The sequence below is a fragment of the Leopardus geoffroyi genome, chromosome B4, assembly GCF_018350155.1.
Source record: "Leopardus geoffroyi isolate Oge1 chromosome B4, O.geoffroyi_Oge1_pat1.0, whole genome shotgun sequence".
Lineage (NCBI taxonomy): Eukaryota > Metazoa > Chordata > Mammalia > Carnivora > Felidae > Leopardus > Leopardus geoffroyi.
In genome coordinates this window covers 99,836,798-99,863,980 of record NC_059341.1, presented here as the reverse complement: position 1 = coordinate 99,863,980, position 27,183 = coordinate 99,836,798, and the positions used below count along the sequence as shown (strand labels likewise).

At 38.8% G+C, this 27,183-nt stretch overlaps 2 protein-coding genes and 1 pseudogene across 5 annotated transcripts in view; 1 reads left to right on the top strand and 2 right to left on the bottom strand.

Moving 5' to 3' along the window:
• Positions 1-10,503, top strand: part of KRR1 (KRR1 small subunit processome component homolog) — a 113,726-nt gene extending 103,223 nt beyond the window's left edge. For both annotated transcript variants that reach the window (XM_045466955.1, XM_045466954.1), the window contains exons 2-10: positions 91-263; positions 1,872-2,006; positions 2,186-2,311; positions 2,403-2,486; positions 3,618-3,674; positions 5,325-5,495; positions 6,699-6,776; positions 6,887-6,980; positions 8,691-10,503. In XM_045466955.1, the coding sequence (XP_045322911.1) occupies positions 91-263; positions 1,872-2,006; positions 2,186-2,311; positions 2,403-2,486; positions 3,618-3,674; positions 5,325-5,495; positions 6,699-6,776; positions 6,887-6,980; positions 8,691-8,830 (1,058 nt within the window). In that variant the 3' untranslated portion in view covers positions 8,831-10,503. The remainder of the gene's footprint in view (positions 1-90; positions 264-1,871; positions 2,007-2,185; positions 2,312-2,402; positions 2,487-3,617; positions 3,675-5,324; positions 5,496-6,698; positions 6,777-6,886; positions 6,981-8,690) is intronic.
• Positions 6,924-27,183, bottom strand: part of GLIPR1 (GLI pathogenesis related 1) — a 32,592-nt gene continuing 12,332 nt past the window's right edge. For all 3 annotated transcript variants that reach the window (XM_045466956.1, XM_045466959.1, XM_045466958.1), the window contains 4 exons: positions 18,455-18,564; positions 12,843-12,925; positions 10,075-10,101; positions 6,924-9,971 (listed from right to left, as the gene is read on the bottom strand). In XM_045466956.1, the coding sequence (XP_045322912.1) occupies positions 9,826-9,971; positions 10,075-10,101; positions 12,843-12,925; positions 18,455-18,564 (366 nt within the window). In that variant the 3' untranslated portion in view covers positions 6,924-9,825. The remainder of the gene's footprint in view (positions 9,972-10,074; positions 10,102-12,842; positions 12,926-18,454; positions 18,565-27,183) is intronic.
• LOC123592077 lies at positions 23,389-26,123 on the bottom strand (annotated as a pseudogene).

Sequence of the window (27,183 nt, the reverse complement as noted above, 5' to 3'; positions counted from 1 at the left end):
TTGGAAGCATGTAAATGTGTGCATGTAAGTGTTCAAAAAGTGTCCAAAAGAAGGGTAAAATTTTATGTGTACGTTTCTTCCCCTCTTTAGATGAATCGGAACTGCTCACTGTTCCTGATGGTTGGAAAGAACCAGCTTTTTCCAAAGAGGACAATCCCAGAGGACTCTTGGAGGAGAGCAGTTTTGCAACTTTGTTCCCAAAATACAGAGAGGCTTACTTGAAAGAGTGCTGGCCATTGGTACAGAAAGCCTTGAGTGAACATGTATGCACATTTTATACATTTCTGTGAGATTTTGCCCTTATACCTTTACTTTCAAACAAGTATGGATGCCGATGGACTTTTTTATAAAGTAGTAGCATAACTGGTTAATTTAGTTCCTTTGATATTTTAAACAGCCTGGATAGAAGCTTTATTTTTATAATCCATTTGTTTTTAATTTTGTAATGCATTACCTTGAAATAGTCACATACCTTTAAAATTTTAGGGATCTCCTGGACTGTCTGAAAGTCACCTGTGACCTCCAGGTGCAGGATGCCTGTTCTGTACTGTGATTAGTTGCCATGTTTCTGTATAGTTAGAGTTGAGGCATGTTCCTGGATGATTGCTTAGTTTTCATTTTATTTTTTTATTTAAAAAAAATTTTTTTTAATGTTTATTTATTTTTGAGACAGAGAGCATGAATGGGGGAGGGTCAGAGAGAGAGGGAGACAGAGAATCCGAAACAGGCTCCAGGCTCTGAGTAGTCAGCACAGAGCCCGACGCGGGGCTCGAACTCACGGACAGTGAGATCGTGACCTGAGCCGAAGTCGGATGCTCAACCGACTGAGCCACCCAGGCGCCCCTTAATTTTCATTTTAAATGCAAGACGAGGATGTGGCCAGCTTTCCCCTAGTTGTTGCCACTGCCATGCCCCTCGAGCAGTGTATTTGCTTTTGTTTTTCAAACCGGATTGAAATCTGTTAGTGGAGCAACAAGTCCATTTAGTGGATATAACGAGCCTTTAAAAAGAAAAAGAATGTATCACATGTGGGTAAGGGTAAATACCATTTTGTACAGCTTTTGGCTCACTTACGTGTGTGTGTGTGGGCACATGTGCACACACCAGGTTGGGACATATGATGTAGTTCTCAACCATGTGACTGTTCTGGAGTTGTTTGTGCCCATTAAGTATTGGGGTGCTTCAGGAAACAGCAAGCATTTTACAGTGGTCTGCATCTGAGATTGAACTCTCGTAAACTCAGAGACCTGACCTTATGTTGAATTGTTCATCACTCACTATGTTGAAATACTCTTCAGAGGATGCTCTCAGTCAGAAATAGCATTTTAATTTGCTTTGTCAAATTCTGGCTGTTCATATTAAGATGAACACATATATTCATGCATAGCGTTCCAATGATTGCTTCCTTCTCAGTGTGTGAGGATTTGTTTTTAGTTTGTATTTAGCCAGTACAAACCAGCTAGAAAAAAAGATTGAAAGAGAAAGTCCATTCTCACCCTAAGGAGCAGATCTACCGATCAGAGCTGGGTCCAAGATAGGGGAGCTATATGTAGCTTTACATTTTTACCTTGGGTCTTCATTTGCCTTGATACATATTTTTTAGACTAGAAATAGTCTTTATTCCAATAAGGACAAAGAATTCTAAAGCCAAGTAAGTATAAATGGTTTCAGGTGCCAGAGTCACTAACATTTTGAAATATGAAAGTAATCAAGTATTAATTATTTATATCAACTCCCCAACAGAGGGAGTTGATAGAATTTGAGAGAGCTTAATGTATAGTAATTAATAGTTTGATTAGGATAGGCTCTCTGGTTATCTAAGATCGAATTGATTTTTAGACAATTGTGTATTTGCTCTTTCCTTGTTGCAGCACATTAATGCAACCCTGGACCTGATCGAGGGCAGCATGACTGTCTGTACAACAAAGAAGACTTTTGATCCGTATATCATCATTAGGGCCAGAGACCTAATAAAACTTTTAGCAAGGAGCGTTTCATTTGAACAGGTAAATTTAGAATTCCAAAACCTTTGTTTTGTTTGCATCAACATCAGAGACAACATGTAACACTGCATGCCTCCCTCTTAGAGTTTTCATTTTTCGGCTTAGAGTTCATTAGCCTGGGCCTTGAAAATGAATTTATTTGTAAAGAATATTGATGGAGTATTTTCTTTATTTTCCCAAAGGCAGTACGAATTCTTCAGGATGATGTTGCATGTGACATCATTAAAATAGGTTCTTTAGTAAGAAATAAAGAAAGATTTGTAAAAAGAAGACAACGTCTCATTGGTCCCAAAGGATCTACATTGAAGGTATTTTTTATCAGTGGAAAACTTAAGTGTCTTCTTCTGTCATTAGTTTTCCAGTGTACTGAACTTCAACTTACTGTTCTTTTGATAACAGGCTTTGGAACTCTTAACAAACTGTTACATTATGGTTCAGGGAAACACAGTTTCAGCCATTGGACCTTTTAGTGGCTTAAAAGAGGTGAGAACCATTTACTATCTTTAGTTAATTTTCAGCAGAGAACAAATTAAGTAATTTGGTTATAATACTTCATTGGATAATATATTGTTTTACAATTGTTATTCTTTTTTAGAATGTCCTTTGATTTACCATTAGTAAATAAATACTTTGTGCTTCATGTTATTTGAGGCAATCATCACTCTTAGATCCTAACATATTACGGCCAATCTTCGGCAACTAAAGAGGTATCCGTTTCTGAATTAGAAGGTCTGCACATCATCACTCTTTCCACTACAAGTTTTAAATGGGTATTTAAGATTTTAGTCTATAGCACATATGGGAGATACGTAATTACATGTGCTCAAATGATTGGAGAATTGAACAGTGATAATTGTTATTTGCAGTAACCTATATAAGCCAGTAGAGGTCAGATTCTAAATAAACTTCTTTTCCTTTAAAATATATTTTGTTTTATTTGAATTTTAGTGTAATGTTTATTTAATGTATTGATGAACTTTTTTTTTTTTAACTTATCAAATTGAATGTTATGAGAAAATCTGTGGAGCAGATACACATTTCTGTTAACTCCGTTTGCTGTCTGCTGTGAAGTATTGTTCCCTTTCCAGGACCTTTATTAGCAATTCTGTTGAACACCTTTCTCATCAATTATCTGCCCTTTTCTCATGTGGCAATAGGAACTTAAATATATTAAATACTGTATAATTTTGTAAAATCTAAATATATTATTTAATTTTCACAGCAAAGCTATAAAATTGTATTTCCATATTATTTACATATTACAAATGAGAAAGCTGGAACAGGACAATTAAGTGACGTTCCCTTCCCATTATTTGAGGCCACATTTTCTGACTCTAAATCTAGCCTTCTGCCTAAACTACACAGTTCCAAAATGTTGCTGTATTAATTCTATATGTTACATTTTAGCTGTAAAGTTGAAACACTTCATTGTATCTAAGAGAGTTTTACTGTTATGAAGAATCTAGAAGTCACTCAGCAGTTGAAGGACCTCCTGTATTCAGTTTGGTAGCTGTTGCCTAGTCCGTAGGATATGTTGCAGTATATTAATCCCCTTCCATTTAGTTTATTAAAATCTATGTAAGTGACTAATTGATTTTTCTTTGCAAATTTCAGGTACGAAAAGTAGTCCTAGATACTATGAAGAATATTCATCCAATTTATAACATTAAGGTGAGTGTTAACTATATATTATTATAACAGTGGTTGTCAGACTTCTTTTAGCTACAGAAACCTTTCTTGAAATTAAATCTTCTATGGAAGCCTAATGCACAAAACAGATGAACAGAACTATTTGGGGTAGATTAGAGATAGTTCAGCCTACTCAACTCTACCCAGTCCTGTTGTTACATCTTTGGAGGCTTAGGTCTCTGGCCTACAGTCTGAAAACTGTTGAAGGAGATACTCAAACACATGACATAGTTTTTATACAGAGGAAATAAGCTTCATAGAAATGGTTGTAGATGATAAAAATCAGATTTTCTTGGATTATGGGCTTATTACTATATTTAAAGATGTGATCTTTCAGTATCCTGCCTTTTTCTGTTAAATAGAGTCTGGAATATTTCAGATTGGATTAAAACTTTTTTTCTTAATTTAACAGTCAAAATTATAAACTCAGAGATCTGTTACATCCCTGTGCACACAGGATTCGTGATGGTACTTGGAAATTTAATCATGTTGTAAGGGACTATGAGGGGTATTTATTAAGCAGTCCACTTAAATTTGATGAAGTTAAGTCACTCTTAGGGGTGCCTGGCAGGCTAAGCATCCATGGTTAAGCATCCAACTTTGGCTCAGGTCATGATCTCAGGGTTCGTGGGTTCAAGCCCCGGGTTGAGCTCTGTGCTGAGAGCTCAGGCCCTGGAGCCTGCTTCAGATTCTGTGTCTCCCTGTCTCTGCCCCTCCCCTGCTCGTGCTCTGTCTCTCTCTCTCTCTCTCTCTCTCTCTCTCTCTCTCTCTCAAAAATAAATAAGCACTTAAAAGAATAAAAAAATACATATATTTTAAGAAGTCACTAGTAAATTGGGGTGAAGGAATGATTTTGAGTTACTTTGGGACATTAAAAATAGAGCTAGTCTTGTATCTGATACCTGGTTTCCTTCCTTGGATGTTCCAATGTGTGCAGAAGTCAGTGGAGTGGGAGAAATGGGTTTTGTCTGATCATGAGAAAGTTTACTTTTTTCTTTTCCTGTGATAATTAAAGTACTACCAAAAGCTTCCTGCTTTCAGGGGACATTACTAATTAACTCTCCCTGCTGCTATTAAAGTTGAATTTTAAGGGTTTTAATGAATTAATGGTTGAAAAGGTGAATTAGATTAGTCTCATTTTCATCTCAATTATTTTAACAGTTCTGCATTTCTTTTTTTTTAATTAAAAAAATGTGTATTCATTTTTGAGGGGGAAAGCGCAAGTCGGGGGGGTTGCAGAGAGAGAGAGGGAGACAGAGGATCTGAAGCAGGTTCTGTGCTGATAGCAGTGAGCCCGATGCAGGGCTCGAACTCACGAACTGTGAGATCATGACCTGAGCTGAAGTTGGACACTCAACCGACTGAGCCACCCAGCTGTCCATAAAGCTTTTTTAAAATTTTTTAAAAACTGTTTCTGCATTTCTTAATCTAAATTTCTAATGGTTTTCTGAAGCTTAGTTTTAGATTACTTATTTTTTTATGGAATTGGTTTGCTCCTACTGTGGAGATTAAGAACTACTCTTTTTAATTTTGTTATTTATAGGAACAGTATTTATAATGTCTTGGTTTGACAAATATATGGCTTATAAAATTAAAAATTCTTACTTTGTTCATATATTGTCATGACTAAAGACCTTAATGATTAAACGAGAGTTGGCAAAAGATTCTGAATTAAGATCACAAAGTTGGGAAAGATTTTTGCCACAGTTCAAGCACAAAAATGTGAATAAACGCAAGGAACCAAAGAAGAAAACTGTCAAGAAAGAGTATACACCATTCCCGCCACCACAGCCAGAAAGTCAGGTCAGTATTAAATGTTGAATTTCTTCACATGACGGGGGAGACCATTTTAATCTGTTTTGTCAGAAACTTCATGGAGAGTAATTTAGGTGGACTTTCTGTATGTGAGTGTGTATGTGTTTGGGTGCGTATAAGTATAAGAAACTAAAGGTAAGTGTAAATAGGCTTATTTTGAGCTGAGTGCGTGGGGTGGAGTGGCGGCTTCATGGTATGAGTGGTTGGTGTCACTTGTGTCCCTGCAGCCAATCCAGTCTCTGCACTTCCCATGGATACACACATTTAATGATTTAACCCTTAATGCTCTCACTCTGCGTCAGCACCATTCTTATGACCACATGCTATGTGACTGCTCAGTTTTGAAGTCTTTAAGTGATAATATCTATCCTTTTTCTAAATTATGAATGTCTCTCATTTTAGCAGCTGTTTTCTGGCTCCTTTTTTTCCCCAAATTTCCTTTTCTCTCTTGGCCATCACTGTTTCCTTCATACTGCCTTTTCCTTCTATCATAGTTGTCCAGCAAAACTCTCAAACTTAATCAGTTCTAAAATTTGTTTTCTTTCCCATAATGTGGCTACTGAACACAGCTGGAAAAAGTCTTCTCTTTGGACTCTATCCACTATAAATTCACATTTCCAGCCTCAGATAGGTCCTCACCGTTGTCTGGTAGTTCTGTGCATCCTCTTAATTCTTGAAGCACCCATCCCATTCCTAGCTGATGACCCTGCATTTCAGTTTATGGAAGTATTTAAGACCATCAGGTGAGAACTCCTTCAACTTCCTTTTCTCTCACCTGTAATTTTTTTTTTTTTTTTTTCCCATCTGCACCCAGTCCTTTCTTTACCTGTTCTTTGAATTCTGTCTTCACCTGTCTCCTAAGGGATCTTACTTCATAATTCACTCTCTTGGCTATATCTTAAAGTCTTTCCTCTCTACTAGTTCTTTGTTCTCAGCATGTAGACACATCCTCTTCTGTGTTGAAACAGCCTGCTGTATATTCCATGAACACATCACCTCCTTTCCTATCCCTGTGCTTTTTGCATGTATTTCCTTTAGCTTAGAGTATATTTCCTTTTCATGTCACTGCCTTTATGAATTAGTCAGATTTTTGACTTCACTGTCTTTACCTCAAGGACACTGTGCCTTTTTTAGGAAATTATTTCTCATCTACCTTATTTCTCATGTAATTATAAATACTGCTTTCAACAGATTGATAAAGAATTGGCTAGTGGTGAATACTTTCTGAAGGCAAGTCAAAAGAAGCGACAGAAAATGGAAGCCATAAAGGTAAGACTCTGTCTAGCTCACAACATTGATAGTACAATTCACAGAAACTTAAATTCCTACTTAACTATAAATTGTGTTCTCTAATGTATTTTTTTTTATTAATAACGCAGGCTAAACAAGCAGAAGCTCTCAGTAAGAGACAAGAGGAAAGAAACAAAGCTTTTATTCCACCTAAAGAAAAACCAGTTGTGAAACCGAAGGAAGGTAAGTGCTCGTTTTCCAATTCTTGATGTGATATGAAAGTCTGTTTTTGAGAAGTAAACCCATATGAATTTGTCTGAATCTCTTTGAATGTTAACTAAAGAAATAACCATCTTTCATCAGTTCTCTTGCTGCTTCATTAATCATTAATCCTAGGGACAGGAGACCACAGAAGTGTTTTATAATTTATTAGCAGCTGATGCCTATTTCAGAGTCTCCAGATTGACAGTCCTCTCCTAACCTCTGATTGTGCTGGAGAAGGACTCTTCATTGTGAAAGCTCTAAACCAGGGCAGTGAATCCTCTGTAGAGATCAAAGTAACGAAAGCAATGAGGTCCCCTAGCTCTATTATCATGCCTCTCAGAAAGAGCTTATCAGAAGTTACGCTTTTCTTCTCTTATGTGATCTGTGGCTTAAAGTTTGATTCCTGTAACGATGGATTTCTGATCACCTTGGGCTAAAGGACACCATCAAAGTAGTCGGAAGGTCTTAGGGGCTGTTAAAAGGACAGTTCGTGAAAACAGTGTTCTGTCTTCTCTTCTCCATTCCTAGTTTCATTTGATCCATCCTGCCCTCTTCTGTGTTCTTGTTCCCACTAGTAACACCTGTACTCTTCCCTAAGTAATTTTCCAAAGTAGCCAGTGGCACAGTGAGGGGAGGGAAGTCACTGGCATCGTTGTACATGACCTATTGGTCAAGACCAGACATGACGTTACTATTTTAGTTTCCTGTATTACATCAGTGTTAATAGCGTTAAAAGTACTGTATTCTTCTATGTACGTCACTGGTTATATAAAAGTTAAAAATGTCATAAGCATTAGAATTTGCAATTTGTTCAGCCTGTGAGTTTTCTGCTTAGGACGTTGTTCAGTAGCCAGTTTAATCTCAGTTTATGATGATTTAAAATGTAGCTGTTTCACTGTAGTGGAGGCTTTAAGTCTCTGCTCCTCAAGTTGCTGGGAAGTTTGATGATATTTTAGCTGGTGATTCTCTTATGCTCTGAACACTGTCCTTCACATGGTGAGGAAAAGTTGCATTTTTGTCTCCTCCTTTGTCTTTGTTGTTCAGGCTTTTGGCATTGATGGTTGGATTCTGTTAGGAGGATCTCCAAATATGCTCAGATTATTGTCTTTATTACCAAAATCTTGTTAAATGAAATACTATTAGTCATTCATTGAACTAATATTTGGAAAACTTTATTTTTGAGTTTTTATGTGTGGTATTAGATGAAGCAGATTTGACCTAAAGCTTCATGATTAGTTAATTAAAATTATTCAAGCTGGAAGGGCTACGTGGTAATATTCTTCTTGAAATGTAATTTCAAAGTATTTTAGTGTGCAGAATTGGAAATTGGCATATTAATGAGTACTCTAAAGTTTCAAAATATGGGAAAGAATGTAAGTAAAAATAATCCAATCTCAAGTACAATTTAGGGGTAAGAATGAAGTTTTAATATTGTTGAATTCAGTGATTTGTTCAGATAGCTAAACTATAATGCCATTTTCATGTGTACCTTCATTAATGTACTTATAAAGTAATTTATGATTTTTTTTCTCTTAAATGTCTAACATTCCTTTAGGCAGGTGCTTTATATTTTACAACATGACCTTTCACTTATTACAGTACTCTGAAGTTACTGTACCAAATACATATTCTTTATGTTTTATTTGGTAAAGCATAAAGAATTACATATGTTGTTTTTAATTTGTCTAGCTTCTACCGAAAATAAAATTGATGTGGCCGCCATCAAGGAAAAGGTTAAGAAAGCAAAGAATAAGAAACTGGGAGCTCTTTCAGCTGAAGAAGTTAAGCTTAAAATGGAAACAGATGAAAAAAAGAAGAAGAAAAAGTAACACTAAATAAACCCCCTGAACTAGAACTCATTAAGCTATCTCCTTTTGTAAAGGATTTTGAGATACTAGGATGTTCGTAGCCTTATGTGTGAGAAGAATACCCTGATCACATTTTTCTAGTTTGTGTCATTCTTCAAATCAGTGTTTATATAAACAGCTGTTTCTTTATAAATATAAATTATTGTATTCTCTGTGTGTGAGTTTTTAATTTTAATGCTGCAGAGTGGTATGTATGTCCTTGTATACCATGCACCTTTTCTGTTGTGGCATGTTTTGCCTAAGCATATTAGGTGTAATTTTTTAGGTTGTTTATATAACGATCTTTTTAGAATGTGGCTATTGTAATTATCCATCAAATCCAGTATTTGCTGCCACTGTTTAGTCTTTACATATAATCATGTCCCACAACTTGGTTTTGAGGAAAATAAATACAGATTTTGCAGTGCTGTCTCTAATGATAATGAGTAAACATTAGGTTTCTTTTTATAATCTTTATATTATGTTTAAGATTAAACAACCCATAAGCAAAAAGCAAAAGCAAAAGCCTCTTAAATCCCTTAATTACTCTTTTGAGTCTGGGAAAATGGGAAACCAAAGACCTCAAATTGCAAGAGAGTGGGGAAAACCAGATGTTTAGCATGGAAGCAGCATGCAGCAAGTTATGTAGAAATGTTTTTACTAATGAGGGCCAGTGCAGTCGTTTAGAATCACCTAAATCTAGCACATTCATTTTGTAGTTTTAGAAGCTGAGACACACATGGGCTGAGTTACTTACTGAAAGTCACAGCTGTGGCAGCCTGAAAACAATTCTTATTCACAGAAAAGTGGGAAGTAAAAATGAGTTTATTCTAGAGTTAGGAAGTTGAGACTTTTTCTTTTGATGAAGGGTTTATTGCAACATTTATTCCTGAAATATTTTAAAATAAGAAATAAATACAACCGTTATTTTTTTAAAGCCATACATGAATGAGTTGCGGTTTTTTTCTGGATTTAGTTCAAAAGAACTGAGGGTATCTGTGCTTGACCCAAATGGTCATTATGACACCCAGTATTAGGATTGGTGGACTAACAATGAGAAAGAGAGATAAGTTCCTGTTGCGCACAGATACTGGCCAGTCAGGATACACAATAGAGTAGTAACCTGTGAAACAAACATGAGATGTGCTCTTAAATGTTGTTTCTCATAATGCAGTAATATAATTCACATCGATCTAATGGAACAGTTAAGAGATTTGTATACATACGTGTGACTTTGTCTCGTTGTGGGTTAACTGTGGAGTCAGAAGAAAGAAAAAATACGTACGTTTAAAATTTTATTTTAAAAAGCCAAGTTGCTATTTATAACCATTAACTGTTGCTTTGACTTTATTGCAGTGTTTTTTAAACATTAAGATTTTTTTGTACTAACTATACTAATTTGACATTTTTAAGTTGACTTTATGTATAAACTTTTTATATACTACAAGTGGAAAATCATTTTACATACCACAACTAGCAGATAATAAATACAATTAAAATGAAAATTAGACCATGAGAATTTAAAAATAAAGAATTACATATTAGGAACAGTCAGTGTGAGCAATGTATTAAAATATTTTCCTGGAAATATGTTCTTTCCTGAGAAGAATGATACTATTTATGATCAGTCAGTAATAAAGAGACAGTGACCTCGCTCTCCACCGTTCCAGTATGTCATTAAATTGTCAATAGGGATTTGGCTCTCATGTCATAATTACTCCTCTCTTTTTACTGAGCTTTATTCAGATTTTGACATTCAGAGCACTAGGTAGAAAATTCTACATCTGCTTTAGCCTTCATGATACTTTTTTTATTAAATAGATGACGTTTCCATGCCAGTTGTATGCCAGCTGCTGTTGAATTCTGTGGGACTCTGGCAAGTACTTCTGGGTACTTGTGAGCATCCCTGCTTGGGCTTTGGTGAATCACAAGGAAGCTGCCGCTGCTCTACCTTTTTTGGCAGTTAATACCATGAAATCAAGGATGTGCTGTGCTAGTTATATTTTTTCCTACATACACGTTTTTTAAATGTTAAATATTCAACTCTTGAATATCGAGACAAATGGACATTCATGCACTAAAATCATCCCGTGTACCACTGATATACCCAGCACATTATGTAAAAACCATGCTGATTTGGCCTCCATGGGTATTTACTGAACCTGCCAACAGTACCTAAAGGACCAGAAAGGAATTTTTTCCTCCAGTATTTACCATAATTTGTCAAAGATGGAATCTGTTAAAAGCTTTTATTTTTTTAATGTTTATTTTTTGAGAGACAGAATGCAAGCGGGGGAGGGGCAGAGAGAGAAAGAGACATAGAATCTGAAGCAGGCTCCAGGCTCTGCGCTGTCAGCACAGAGCCTGACGCGGGGCCTGAACCCACAAACCTCAAGATCATGACCTGAGCGGTCTGCTCAACCAACTGGGCCACCCAGGCGCCCCTGTTAAATGAAAGCTTCTGTCCTCTAACCCTTACCCCCATGCAAATTAGCATGTTTTCCCTTTATTTTTCTTAAGAGCCCAGGAGCTTTTCATTATTGGACCACAGCCTTAATTTTCTGAAGTTTCAGAGGCCATTTCAAGATACATCTAAAATGAAAAGCTAAAAAGCCAAAAGGAGCTTTTCTTGTCATTGTGGAGGTGGTGTTACTAATTATCTAGATTTTTAAAGAGAAGGAATGATTTTTTTAAGGAAACATACATCCAGATTAGTGCTTATTTGCCAGCCAGACTAGGGTATAAGTGAATTACGCATAATTCCTACTTGTTTGGAATTTAGAATCCAGCAGGAAAGACAGTGGACCAGTGGCAACAATTAAGTTACTCTTTAAATAATTTAAAATAATTGTCTCAGTTTTCACCACAGATTTTAAAGAAGCATCATGAGAATCGTTCATGGGCATAAAAAGTCTCAAAGTTTGGGGATAAAGAAAACACCAAGAGTCAACTCAACATTTGGGAGTTGAGTTTGGGAGGATGTATTTGTGGATAATAGGTAATTATTGAGTGCTACTGTATGCTAGGCTCTTGTTCTAAATAGAAGTATTTTTTTCTTTTTTCATTGATTTGTTTCACCAAACCTGTGAAGAGGCACCACCATCTACATTCTATTGCTGAGGAAATCTGTTCAGACAGTTGCCCCAGGTCACGGTGGTGGAACTGGAAATTGAACTTGGGCATGTGGTTTTTAAAATGCGTGGTTCTAGGGCGCCTGGGTGGCTCTCAGTTGGTTAAGTGTCTGACTCTTGACTTCGACTCAGATCATGATCTCGTGGCTCCTGAGTTCAAGCCCCACGTCAGGCTCTGTGCTTGCAGTGCAGAGCCTGCTTAGGATTCTGTCTCCCTCTCTGCCCCTCCCCTGCTTGCTATCTATCTCCCTCTCAAAATAAAAATAAACTTAAAAGAAAATAAAATGTGTGGTTCTAACTCCTACTTTATACTGCCTCACTTGGAAAAAAAATAATATGCTTTGTAGTGTTGTAACAACACGAAAGGAAATACTCAGTTGATAGGTTGATACCCTGAGGAGATGTTTGTCGCATAGAGGCTGCACTTTACTAAGTTCTCTTAACAAAACTGCTGTGAATGAAATAAAGGATGGTCGAACTGGGAGAGAGATGACTGGCTCAGAAAGCTTGATCGAAAAAGCGTTGCTGTACTGGGATTGAAGATGACAACTCCGTGTTTACAAATCAGTTGTTTTGATCTTGCTGAAATTCAGCAAACCTTGGGTCTACAGCTCCTATCTTCTTAGTCACTTTTTGTGGTAATGATTAGAGTTACAGAAGAAGGCTATTCTTTGCTTCCCTAAGTTTACCTTAAATATATGTTCATTACTAGGACAGTAAGCCATTGGTTTGATTGCTGCCTGATGCCAACTTCCATGAAAACAGCTATTAGGCGAAAGCAAACATTTGCATTCTTAGCTCTGTAGAAAGTTCTAATAGTTTCAAACACATTGTATTATTGGTAGAGTTTTCCTTTTACTCACTGCAGAGATTATCCAAACACTTGTCATCATTGGGGCAGGCACTGCAGGTGGACCCTTCTCTGTATGGCCAACTTCTGTATTGCCTATAAAGTAGAAAAAAGCTGTCCATTAGGAGAGGTGGGTTTTTGTTGTTGTTGCAATGAAATTTGCTACTCATCTTTTCTGCAGGACGGAAGTCCACAGATTCAGAGGGTTGGTGAGGGAAGCGGAAATAGAAGCCTGTTCATATTTGCAGAGTTCCCTCCATGGGACTATGTCTGTGAACCTGTGTCTTCACCTACATCATTTCATTTAATTATTACGACAATTCTGGAAGTTTTCTTTATTTGACACATAAGGAAACTAAAGCTCTAAGAAATTAACTTAAAAATTACAGCGTACACATATCTGAGTCGCAATAAAACCTAGATTTGTCTGACTCCAGGACAACACTCCCTCTACTTACTATCTGGTCTGTATACACCACCATCCAAAACACTGTCCATCCCAAGGTATCATGACCCACATTTGCTCTTCTCAGTTTAGCAAGCCTCCATAGTTCGTGATAGAACAATATGTGCTTCCCTATTAAGTATTAAATAAGACCTAGCAAGAAGTTTAATAATCAGTAACTTTAATGAAGATTAAAACCATATTTTGAGTTATCTGCTGCGAGTAGAATGTGATATGAAAATATCTGATATTTACAAAGATAGAAGTAGTACTAACAAAGTCACACACACTGCTGATACGACTGAAGTGTTGTCTTCATTCACAATGAAATGTTTTTTTTTAATGTTTATTGTTTTTTATTTTTGAGAGAGAGAGAGAGCATGAGCAGGGGAGGGGGAGGGAGAGAGGGAGACACAGAATTTGAAGCAGGCTCCAGGCTCACAGCTGTCAGCACAGAGCCCGATGCAGGGCCTGAACCCACGGCCTGTGAGATCATGACCTGAGCTGAAGTTGGACACTTAACTGACTGAGCCACCCAGGCACCCCAAAATAGTTTCAGTAGAGGTTAGTGAAAATAAAGATGTAACTTTTCTAATCCAAGTTCATGGACTCAACTCCCCTCTCCTAATACTTTAGAAACTTTTTTTTAGAAACACCTTTAAGAAACTTTGGTTAAGAACCAAAGTTAAGGACACATTACTTTCATTAACACCTCCTTTCCAACCCAAAATATGTGTTCTAATCTTATTTGGCTCCAAATTAATTTAGGTTGTTTTAGAAACTCTGTTTATCCTCATGCTTGCTTTACACTGTGGGAAACAGTCAAAGGAATATAGTGATTCTGATAATAATTGCCCAAAGTGCACATTAATCTGGGGATATTTTCATTGTTAAAAAGCACCATACTCTTTGAGAGGGCAAGTTCTAGAATAAAATCATTTATCCTATTTCATTCTTTGTTGAATTGTGAAAACTATACAGAGGGAGAAATTACTACTTCAAAACTGGCTAAAAACAAAAAGCAGTTGTGAATTCTAGGGAAATGGCACAATTCATCCTGAGAGAAACATGCTATTGGAAAGGCCTGGATTTGTCTAGATAGGAACAATTGACACAAAGGGCCCTGATGTATTCTGTCCATAAAGAAGCAGGAAGTTTTACTGTTTCCCCTGGCAGCCTGAGGGAGAAAGGGTTGGGGCCCTGGGACTGAGGAAAAGACTTTTTTTTTTTTTTTGAGTAATCTCTTTGGCCAACATGGGACTCGAACTCAGGACCCTGGGTCACATGCTCTACTGACTAAGCAGCCAGGCCCCCTGAGAGAAGATCTTTAAAGAAAAAGATAAATATGGGTAAGGGTTCTCAAAGGGTATATTCGTACCCTGTAGATACTACATAGTCAAGGTTGTCATTTCCTCTTCTGTGCTGTAATCCTTTCTCCCACTAATCACAAGATAGCCTTGCTCAGAGGGGCCCAGGGGCTTGAAGAGAGAGTTGTGTATGTGAAAAATGCAGATCAGAATGACCCGTAGCAGCTAGGAGGAGGGGCCAAAACCGGTCTGGGCAATGAATGACTCCAGAGATTGAGTTACAGGTGACTGGAGAATTAAGCACCCTGCACCCCACTCTTAGGAAATCTCAGAAGTATGGAGAGGATACTGGACTTCCTAGAATTATGTGGGCTAATTATGTGACTTTTTGTACATGGAAGGAGGAAAACAAGCTGAGAAGGCAGAAGATAATGAGGACATCCCTAACTGGTCTCTGTGCTCCTCCCTTATGCCCTCCAATCCATTTCCCACATGTCATTCAGAGTGATCTCCAAATGTAAGGCAGGTCTTGTCACTCCCTTGCTGAAAATACTTGGATGATTCCTCTTGGGATGTGAATAAAGTTAAATTTACCATGGCCTACACTGCCTTGCAAAGGCTGAACTGCCTCCTTCCCCGTTTCATCTGATTCAGTGATGCAAGCACCCTGACCTGTTTTTGCATCCTTTCCACAGAAGCTTTTCAGGTGTTTTCTGCAGCAGACATCTGTTCCTGAAGTTCTTCACGAGTCTGGTTCCTTTCTAATCTTCATGCCTGTGCTTAAATACATCATTTTATCCAACCAAGCGTCCTGCCAATTGATAGTGTTGATTACAGTATCATATTGTATTTCCTTCATTACTCCTATCATAATGCAGTTTATGGTCTATCTGCCCCATAGATATTCCATAGAAATAGAAATTCCATAAAAGCAGGGACTGTGTCTGGCTGGTTCTCCTTTGCATCTCAGTAAACAAATATTTGTTGGATGATTGTATGAATCCACTTATTTGTATGAATAAATGAATGTTAACTCTATAGAAGCATTAAAACTGGTTATAAGCTTTACAACTTCTTGTTTATAACACTAAAAGGCAAATAAAGTCAGGCTAAACCAGGAGAATTTTCATTTGTGCCTTTTTATTATAACAACAATAGTAACTATGAATACTTCTCTAATAATCTCAAATAATGTAATACCATTGCCAAGTATTAGATATAGTTGGTGTTTTACATAACTTTCTTGTTTAATTTTCATAGCTACCTGATAAGTAGCTGGTGCTATTATTATCCCAATTTTTTACAGAGGAAACAGATTCAGAGAGGTTAAGTAACTTGTCCAAGGTCAAGTGAACCAAGGTGGTGGGTTCTCAAGACCCTGTATCGTAACCATTAAGCTATATAAATGTCATGAAGAGTCACCATTGATTGATTTAATGGCTTTGGCTAGTTTTTCCTAGGTTTTCCTTGTTTTCTGACTTAGGGATTTTAGGTCAAAGCTATTCTCTTCTGAATGACACTGCTTTTAATCCTTTTACCCCACCTACACTCAATCAGACTATCCAACGTTTCTTCAGAACATTACTTCAGGGAAAGAAAGAGGCTTCCTCTAACAAATCTTCTAGAATCCCAAAGATTGGTAAAATCCAAACATAATTCTAGGGCAACAAATTAAAGAAAAAGATTGGTGTATATATGGCAAAGAGTTAAAGCTTTAAAATATAAACAACTACCATAAATCATTAAGAAAATCACTCTGGTAGAAAAATGAGCAGACCATATGGTTCACAAAAGAAGGAATGTAAATAGGCAATCAGGTGAAAATGTATAATCACCAGTGGTCAAAGAGATGCAAAAGAAACATAAAATAACAGTTTCTCTCAAATTAGAAAATACTAAAAAATTATAATATCCAGTACTAATGAAGAAGTATAAATTGATATAATAATAGTGTAGAATAATTTGGCCATAAGCACTTTTAAAAACATAAAGATGTTCAAACCTTTTACTTAGTATACTATTTCTAGAAATTGTAGGGAAATAGATGTGACTGAAGACTTACATTCAAGGTTGTTCATCTAATATTAAAAGAAAATGCAGAGAACAATCTAACTTCTTCAATAGGATGAGCTGTCATGTGACCATCTAAAGCACAGACTCAGAAGCCAGACAGCCCAGGTCACAGTCCAGTAACATAGACACTATGTCCAGTCCACAGACACTATGACATAGTGTCACCAACTGTGGAACCCTGGTAGACTACTCACTCCATCAGTGCCTCAGTTTTCTTACCTGCCAAACAGGGGTGGTAACAGGACCCATCTCAAGACTTTTCATGAAGATTAAGTTAATATGTATGAAGCACTTAGAAAAGTGCTTAACATATGGTAAATATTTTATCAGTATTACTCTCATTTTTTTTTATGGTGAAAAAATTTATATTTAACCAGCTGGATTCAGTTTACATGATCGCAATTTTGTTGGGAACATCCAAAGCATCATAGTCAGGAGCCAGTCAAACATATATATGCCTTCTCTCCATTGGGCCTGATCAGGATGTTGACCTTGGCCATGTCAATGTCATAGAGCTTCTTCACAGCCTGTCTGATCTGATGCTTGGTGGCACCACAATGAACACAAGTGTTTTGTCTTCTACTTTCTTCATGGTCGACTTGGTAGTTGGGGGAACTTGATGATGACATAGTGGTCAAGCTTGTTTCTCCCAGGAGCACTCGTTCAAAGATACTTGGGCTGCATTCAGAGACTCAGTGTCTTGGGCCATTGGAAGGTAGCTGACATGTGGATCTTTTTTTAAGTGCTGTGAATGTCTTTCAGCACCACTTTCTTGGTCTTCAAAGCCTTTGCTTTGGCTTTGGGAGGGGCAGGGACTTCCTTCCTCACCTTTGGCATCATCGTCATGGAACAGTACTCTCATATTTTTATAATTATTGATATCACGTTTAAAATTTTAATGATATGGAAAATGTTCATGGTATAATTTTAAGTAAAAAGTAGAAACTGTGCATTTCCAGTATGATATCCATTTTCTAAATAATGCGTATGATGCATAAGCATACATATAGAAGTTTAAAGAAAGGTGGGGGGAGGGGCGCCTGGGTGGCTCAGTCTGTTGAGCGTTGAGTGTCCGACTTTGGCTCAGGTCGTGATCTGGCAGTTCAAGAGTTCTGGCCCACGTTGGGCTCTGTGCTGACAGCTCAGAGCCTGGAGCCTGCTTTGGATTCTGTGTCCCCCTCTCTCTGCCCCTTCCCCACTCATGCTCTGTCTCTATCTCTCAAAAATGAATAAATGGTAAAAAAAAAAAAAAAAAAAAAAAAAAGAAAGAAAGAAAGAAAAGAAAAGAAAGGTGGTAGGTGGCATATCATGGGTCTACTCTGTTTTCCAAAGGGAGAAAAATTGTATCCGTTTCAAAAACAAAACTTTCAGAAGTAAATGAAATAAATTACATAAATTGAGAAATTTAATTCTCAATTTATTTTTGCTTTGAAAATTCTGTAAAACATGCCAAGTTTTTAATAAACCAATAGAGTAACATCAGTCCTCCTATTCCGTGGTATTATTACCATTTCCAATTAATCTATGTCCCTGCAAACATTTTAGTGTTGCCACTCTAAACATATATGTTGTGTGTGTATTTATATAGCATTTGTAAGGGGTGCACACAGACACACAAACACACATGTATATATTTTTTTTTAATGTACCAGATGTTAGATCTCTGGGTTAGAGGAATTAAGGGGATATTAATTTTCTTTTTTACCCTTTCTTTATTATCCTAATTTTCTGTAATGAAGATTAATACTTCTAAAAAAGATTTAAGAAGTTTTTCTTAGAAGAATTGATTTGGGTACTTACCCTGGTCCGTAGTTGCATATGAAAAGCGCTCCGTGGGAAATACCGGTGCCATGAACGCTGGGACAATACTGTACTGCACAGCCCACTTTGTAACTAGCCGCCCAAACAACCTGAAATAAGGATTTGTAGCGAGAGAGAGAGACGATAAAGTGAACACTGGAGTATGATTAGGACTTCATAAACGCGGTGAGGTGTGTTCACTCTTGTTTAGGTGGAGCAGTTATTACCAGGGGACTCCTAGGTGCTGAGAACTCGGTTAGAAACAAGACTTGTAATTATTATTGGGGTGTGAGTGTGTGAAATAAACATATAAATGATACTAAGATCATTTTGGCATTTGAAATAAAATAGAGAGTGCTGGGGTGAGGGGCCCATCCTGAGAGCCCAGAGAAGGGGCGCTGGAGGAGGCCTTGGAGCTGAGGCCTGCAGGGGGCAGCGCTGGGGATGACCTCACAGGAGACCCCAACGTGGGAGGAAGAGCCTTCCGTGTGGAGACAGCAGCGGCACAGAGGCCCTGAGGGTGGGACGGCGCGGCGGTGACAGTGGTAGAAAGAAGCAGGCAGAGCTGGGATCCAGTGAGTGGGGAGAGTCGTTGGCATTGAGGAAGGAGGCAGAGGGGCAGGTCGCGGGGAATCTCATAGGCAAGTGAGCACAGGCTCCTTTTTGCGTCAGAAAGATCACTTGGTTGTCATGAAGTAAATGGACTGAGAAGAGCAAGGGAAGAAAGAGGGAGGGCATTTGGGAGGCTGTTCCAGGGGTGCAAGCAAGAGAAGACGGTGACCCACACTTGGGTGGCGGTCGCGAGTTCCTGGGAATCTGTCAAGTTCATGCTTTAGCTCTAGGTACAGCTGAAAGGATTTGCTTTTGCCTTGAGTGTGAGGTGAGAGGGAACATTTGGGGCCTGAGTAACATTTACTGAGATGGGGGAAGGGAAGGAGCAGGGTGGGTGGGAGTATGGACAGGGCTTCCGTTCAAGTCCCATTCCCTTTGAGACGCCTAATTAAACGTCCAAGTGCAGAGTGACTTTGCTGCTGAATGTGACCATCTCTAGATTATTATCTAGATCAAGGCTAGATGGAAAAAGGGTGGTGAGTGGCACAGGAGGAAACCAAGAACAGAGCCAGCTTCTTCAGGGAGAGGGGCCCCACAGTGGGAAGACTCCATACTTGATTTAGTTCAACACTGTCACCTATTTTCCCACATTTAGTGGCATTTTCCCCCTGACTTTTGAACAAGGGACTTTACATTTTCATTTTGCACTAGGCCCCACAAATTACATAGCTCGTCTTAACCATGAGTGTTTGGTGTCAATGGAGCCTAAAGAAAAAAGCTGTTTAAAGAGCTAGTATCTAGACACTAGAGATAAGCCAGCAATTAAATGCACTCCTTTGGGTGCCGGGGTGGCTCAGTCAGTTGAGCATCCAACTCTTGATTTTGGCTCAGGTCATGATCTCACGGTTTGTGGGATCGAGCCCCACGTCGAGCTCTGCACTGATGCAAGCCTGCTTGGGGGTCTCTCTCCTCCTCACTCTCTTCCCTGCCCCCGACCCAAATAAATATATATATATATTTTTAAAAAACACCTTTCCCTTTCTATAGCACTTTAGAGCTCCCCTCTACTTGCTAGATGGGATGCTACTGGATTCATGGATTAGTTCATAAAACCAATTAGATCTTTAAAATTTACTTGGTTGAACTTTTGTTATTTGACACATCCATCACCATATAGTTACAAATTTTTTTTCTTGTGATGAGAACTTTTAAGATTTACTCTCTTAGGAATTCTCAAGTATACAATATGATGTTAACTACAGTTGACATGCTGTACTTTACATCCCCAGGACTTAGTTATTTTATAACTGTAAGTTTGAGCTTTTGACCACATTTACTCATTTTGTCTCCCCACCCCATCCCAACAACCACTAGTCTTTTCTCTCTTTCTAAGAGTTTGTTTCTTGTTTAGATTCCACATATATGGGAGACCATATGGTATTTGCCTTTCTTGGCCTGACTTATTTCACTACCATAATACCCTCTAGGTCCATCCATGTTGTTGCAAATACCAGAATTTCTTCTTCAGGAAAATGTATTACATATATAGGAATATTACTTAGCCCTAAAAAAGAACAAAATCTCTATTTTAACAAGTGCCTCAGGTGATTATTATGCATGCTAATTGGGTGCAATGTTGTCTGTATTCCTTTTACTATCACCACTATCAATCATTTTATATTTATTTTTTATCCTTTGGTCTTTGAGCACTTTCTCCAGGGTTTGTTTTATCTCAAGTATTCTATATCTTTGGGCTTCCCACACACACACCTTTAATGCTGTTTCTTTTGTCTTACTGTCTTTTACTTTTCTTTTCCAGTCTCTTTTTTTCCAAGGGCATGCAATGTTAGTTACCATTTTGTTTTCGTTGGTGTTTTCTCCTTTAAAGTCAAGTTGTAATTAACACAATAAAATCCATCTTTTTAGGTGTACAGTTCCATGAATTTTGATGAAAACATAGTTGTGTAGCCACCGCCATATTCAAGACCTAGAATATTTCCATCACCCCAGAAAGTTCCCTTGTGTTCCTTTGTGGTTGGCTCCTACTCCCACCCCCTGACAATCACTAATCTGTTCTCTGTCTCTCTACTTTTGCTTTTTCCCAGAATTTTATATAAATGGGGTCAGTTTAAAAGGTTTTTTTCACTCTGGCATCTTTCACTGAGCATAAGTATTTGAGACCCGTTCATACTGTTGGGTTCACTTCTTGATTGCATGAATGTCCCATAGTTTAGTTATCCATTCAAGTTGGTCTCTTGTTAAAAGCTTTATGGACATTGACAGGGTGCTTGGGTGGCTCAGCTCAGCATCTGACTTCAGCTCAGGTCATGATCTCACAGTTCATGGGTTCAAGCCCCACATCGGGCTCTGTGCTGACAGCATGGAGCCTGGACCCTGCTTCAGATTCTGTGTCTCCCTCTCTCTGCCCTTCTTCCACTTGCACTCTGCCTCTCTCTCAAAAATAAACATTAAAAAAAAAAAAAAAAAAGAATCGGACTTCGGCTCAGGTCATGATCTCGTGGTCTGTGAGTTGGAGCCCTGCGATGGGCTCTGTGCTGACAGCTCACAGCCTGGAGCCTGCTTTGGATTCTGTGTCTGCCTCTCTCTCTGCCCCTCCTGGCTTGCACTCCGTCTCTGTCTCTCAAAAAAAAAAAAAAAAACGTTAAAAAAATTTTTTTAAAAGGCTGTATGGACACTCAGATTCTGGCTTCAACTTGTGGGCTCTGGGGCCACAAAGACTGAGTTCATATTCCAGCTTGGCCACTCACTGTGCGACCTTGCCCTTTGCTTCCTCGACTATTTAGTGAAGATAACACTCTCAACTCTAAGGCTTATTTTGACATTTTAAATGGGATAGTAAGAAAGTGCTTAGAACAGCTGCTGGCACATGGCAAGCAGTCAGCAAATGTTCATGTTTTATTCTCTACTAATTTTCTTGTTTTAAAATCTTTGAAAACTCTCGTTTCAGGCAGATTCCTATTGTGTGTTTTCATTTCTTCTAATATGGTAAAAAAAAAAAAAATAAACCTAATTATAAAAAAATAATGAGAACTGCTGATTATTGGGAATTTACTTGGTGCCAAGGTAATGTTAAGCACTTTACGTGCAACATCATGTTTAACACATCACTAAAGAAGTATTGCCTCTATTTTTATCGGTGGAAGTTGGAACGTACTTCTACTTGACCACAAAGTACTATGAGGGCAGTCCATGCCCTGAGCAAGATGCTGTTAGCCTGCTTTTCTAACAAAACCCTTTCTAAGAAAAACGGCACATCTGGGGAACCTACTAGGGGCAAGTATGTCTCTCCTTTGGAGTTAACACCCCCTTCCCACCATCTTTCAAGTCTCAGTATGAGTCCGTCCGACTCATTATCAGGCACTATTATCAGGAGTATGGTAACGCTGCAACATATATAAAACCAGGTAGAGAAACTGTGAAACATGTCCCACTTTATTGGTCTGTAACAGTGTAAAAATAAGCGGGTAGCAGTTGGTGGGGGAGGTGGGGATAAAACCAAAAATGCGATCAATGGTGCCATCTAGTGGGCATTCTCAGCACTACCACACCTAAACTGCCCCACCCATACACTTAAGTCAAACCATTCTGTTACCAAATGTTATAAAGGTGAGCTGCCAGCAATAAAATGTCTAATCTCCGATATTAATATACCAAAATTCTTAGTGCAAATCTATCTCTAGTGAAGACAAAGCTAAAGTGTGGACCTCATGTGTCAAGAAGTATCACATCTTTAGGAGATAATGATTGGATCTAAATCTATTATCTTTACTCTGTACAACCACCCCTCACCAGCCAAAATCTGAAAATAGCTTGTTTTTATTAATAGAAGATGAGGATAAGTGGGCTATTATAATAGCCACTTGAGGTAATTTCTAGCAAGAATTTACAATGGCAACTGAGTAGTCTTGAATCTCCCAGTAAGATTTCTTACAAGGATGAAAACATCAAATTTTAATGTAAAGGCATCTTTAACCAAGCTGTCAAAGTGTTCTTCCTATATAATTGGCGGAAAACGAGCTCATGGAGGAGATCTAACCTTTGTTTAATGCCTAAGTACCAGCACTTTATTATAACTTACAAACATTCCATTACTTAATCCTTACAATATACCCGATATCTGGATCCCAGCTCTTCCTCTTATTAGTTTTGTGACACTGGGCAAACAAATCCTTCTTCTTCTTCTTTTTTTTTTTTTTTTTTTTTTTTAACTAGGCAAAAAAACCCTTTATTTTTAATGTTTATTTTTGAGACAGAGAGAGACAGAGCATCAACAGGGGAGGGTCAGAGAGAGAGACACACACACACACAGACTCCGAAGCAGCCTCCAGGCTCTGAGCTGTCAGCACAGAGCTCGACGCGGGGCTCAAACTTACATACAGACTGTGAGATCATGACCTGAGCTGAAGTCGGACACCCAACCGACTGAGCCACCCAAGCACCCCGGCAAAAAAACTTTATTAACCTTGTTTCAAACTTTATTCTCAGGCCTCTTCAGCTTAATTAGCTGCAAAGAATGAATTGTGTATAAGCAAAAACTAAAAAACACTACGCTGTCCAAGGGGCTTGGGCTTAAAAATATTAGAGATCTGGATTTTATCAGATCCATGAACAGAATTCTAAAAAGCAGTCATAGTACAAAATAGCAGCTCCCAGTAACTTCTTCAAGCTCTGTCTTCAGAAGTTGACTCCGTTCAGTTTGCTTCCTTCTTGGAAGCTTCATCAAAATTCTCCACAAGATCTAGAACTTCATTCTCCTCCTCCTCTCCGGTAGCGAGTGGTGCTTTTCTGTCCAGGGACTGTGTGGGCAGAGCTTCAGCTGGTCTTCCCAAACTAGCCAGACTGCACCAAGTTGGTTTAAGATACTGGGCAGAATTTCTGTCAGCTGCTTGGTCTCAGTATGGCCTGGAATGTGAAAGTGTTTACTGCCCCAGATGCCTGAACTTTAGGCTCGTGCAAGTGGGTCGCCATTCCTTGGTTTGTGAACATATTCACTTCTTCAATACCGGAGATAGCATTCAACCCTAACTTCTTTAAGGAGAACTGAAGTTTTTTATCATCTGCTGTAGCGGTTCTATGAACCACCTTCTTCTCTTTTTTTAATGTTTATTTATTTTTGAAGTTAGGGGAGAGGAGCAGAGAGAGGGAGACAGAGGATCCCGTGCAGGCTCTGTGCTGACAGCACAGAGCCCCAAGTGGGGCTCCATCTCACGAACTGAGATCATGACCTGAGCTGTAGAGAGACAGCCATTCAGGCACCCCAGAATCACCTTCTTCTTTAGGTGGACAGTTCCTTTCCCACCAATGCATATTTATGCTTTTAGTTTGACTTGTTTCTCCTGGTTCATGATAGTTTCTCTCATCTTGTTGGAGCAGAAATGGGACCATGCAGGGGGACTAGGGTTTGTTTTCAGGGGGTCTAAGGTGGACCAGCTGAGGTTAGGTCTACACAAGTGGGCACGTAAGATGTGGGAAAACAACTTCCTAACTTCTCTGAGCCTGTTGTCTCATCTATGGATGATAGTGGTTCTCTGACAGGTTTGTGATAAGATTTGAATGGTTTCTTTAACCACGGAGAGCTGAGTACCACACTCACTTAAAAGTGGTTGCTGTGGGGGCACCTAGATGGCTCAGTTGGTTAAACCTCTGGTTGTGATCTCATGGTTCGTGGGTTCCAGCCTCCCATTTGGCTCTGTGCTGACAGCTTAGGCCCTGGAGCCTGCTTCGGATTCTGTGTCTCCCTCTCTTTCTGCCCCTCCCCTGCTTGGATTCTGTCTCTCAAAAATAAATAAGCATTTTTTTAAAAAACGGTTGCTGTGGATGCATTATGTCAGACCCAGCGGGTCCCTGGACTTCCTCTCCAGGAAAAGGCTTGCTTTTCAGAATTGGGCGTAGAATGTAGTGGTCTCCTTGCAAGAGCAGATTAGGGATCACTCAGCTTGGGCTCTGATACCTGTATGTAAGGAAATGAATTTTCTCATATCTGAAATGTTAGCTCTCCTTTTTTTGTCTTATATGGAAAGGGAACATTTACAAATAAGCCCAGCTAATTTGGGGAGGGCCATCTCTGAAATCTCAGGTCTATGTGACGGATGTAAAATCAAGTTTCCTCCTCTTGTTTTGAGTCCCTGAAAGGATGGACATGGAGTGTCTTAACTGCATGGTTCAGGAGTCTGTGGCCGATGTGACAGTCTTTAGATCTTTGCATATTTGTTGTGGTGAGCTACTAGCCATGCTTCTGAAGTACAAGGCTCATTTGTACACTCTGTCTACCTTGTACCCCTTTTCAGTTTTGCCTGGAGTTCTTCTCCTTTTCTTTTTCATTTGATAAACTCTCCATTAGTTTTCAAGAACCAAGTGATATGGCTCCTGCTGTGTGAATAACTCCTATGTCTCCATACCTCCCTTTGGCCAGATAAGTTGCTCTGCCCTCTTTGCTCACATAGCAACTTGTCAGTTTCTCCAAATTACACCAACAATGCATTGTATTACAGCCACTTACACATTGGTCTCTCCCCAAAGAAGGTCAATTCCTAAAGGTCAGGGGTCATTGCCATCTGTGTCCCTCATTCCTTGCACCACCCCCATTTCTCCTCACTTTTAGTTCTTGGTGATTGTACTCCTCAATTAAGTGTTAGGACTGGGGCACCTGGGTGGCCCAGTTGGTTAAGCATCCCACTCTTGATTTTGGCTCAGGTCACCATCTCTTGATTCATGAGTAGAGCCCCACACGGGTCTCTGCTCTGATAGTAGAGACCCTGCTTGGGATTTTCTCTCCCCCCTCTCTCTGCCCCTCCCCTGCTTGTGTGCTTTCTGTCTCAAAATAAATAAACATTAAAAAAATAAAGCGGTAGGACATAAGCTATTGTTCCAGGCTCTGTTTTGCAGGAATCTGCACTAAGACATATGATCAGTGAGTGCCTTATACAGTGCCTGGCATATGATAGAAGCTTAAACACTGAATGAGAGCCCGTACCCTCAAACTGACAATTATTTTTGGAGACTTAAACAGTGCAATGTTGGGGCGCCTGGGTGGCTCAGTCGGTTAAGTGTTCGACTCTTTATCTCAGGTCAGATCATGATCTCACGGTTTCATGGGTTTAAGGCCCCTATCAGGCTGTGCTGACAGTGTGGAGCCTGCTTGGAATTCTCTCTCTCTCTCCCCCTCCCCTGCTCATGCTGTCTCTCTCTCAAAATAGATAAATAAACTTAAAAAAAAATTTAAACAGTGCAATGGTTAATGGTACCAGTGCCGCTTGTGGGCAAACTGGATTTAGCTTTCTTGCCTTCTAGGACTTGTGGGATTCTGATGGAATCACTTTTCTGGTTAAAATTTTTTGTAAACATAAGCCAAGATTAATTGTTTATGGGATGAGTCTAGGGGAAACCTAACTCATATTTTCAAGAAAGGGACCAATATTGCTGGTGGTTTGATAGCTCATTCTTGCCTACAATAATGTAGAGATGAGAATTTCACTGAAATCTGCCCTTCCCCTCACATCATGATAGTAAATATCTGTGCCAAACTTGTTTCACCTGTTTGGTGAAACACCAGCGAGATCAGAGGCTCTATGAGGCTGAGCTGCCCTGAGACTTTTTCCAACAACATTTTGCTCTTTAAAAACACCTATTATTCCAAGTTAACTGCCTTGTTAGAAATGTTTGTACCCTCATACCTCACTTCAGCACATTTTTGTATGTAAGAAGCAGTCAGACATAGGTTCAGCACCCTTACTTATTGGCTTGACAAGGACTGCCAGGAAGAAAAGTAAATAAATGAAATGTGACCAGGATCAGGAGGCAGGATAGTAAGACGATAGACATGCTACCCTAGGGACTTGTTGACATCATGTTGCAAACATGCCTTAGGGTTAGGAAACCAAAACCAACCTGAGTTAAAAAAAAAAATCTCAATGGGGGAAAAATAGCCACAGAATGGTTTACACAGATTTACATGTTGGCCTCACCATTGTTTTTCTCTTCCTTGTGTGACCCACCACAGGCTCTCGGTTCATATTTGAAGGAATAGGAGGCTATGGAATTGATGCTTCTGTCTGAGAGGCTTGTTTCTCCCAATTTTATAGACCCCAATCAACTGCCTCAAATTTTATAGAGGACGCATACCTGAAAATCCATTCACTCATAAAGTCCTCTGATTG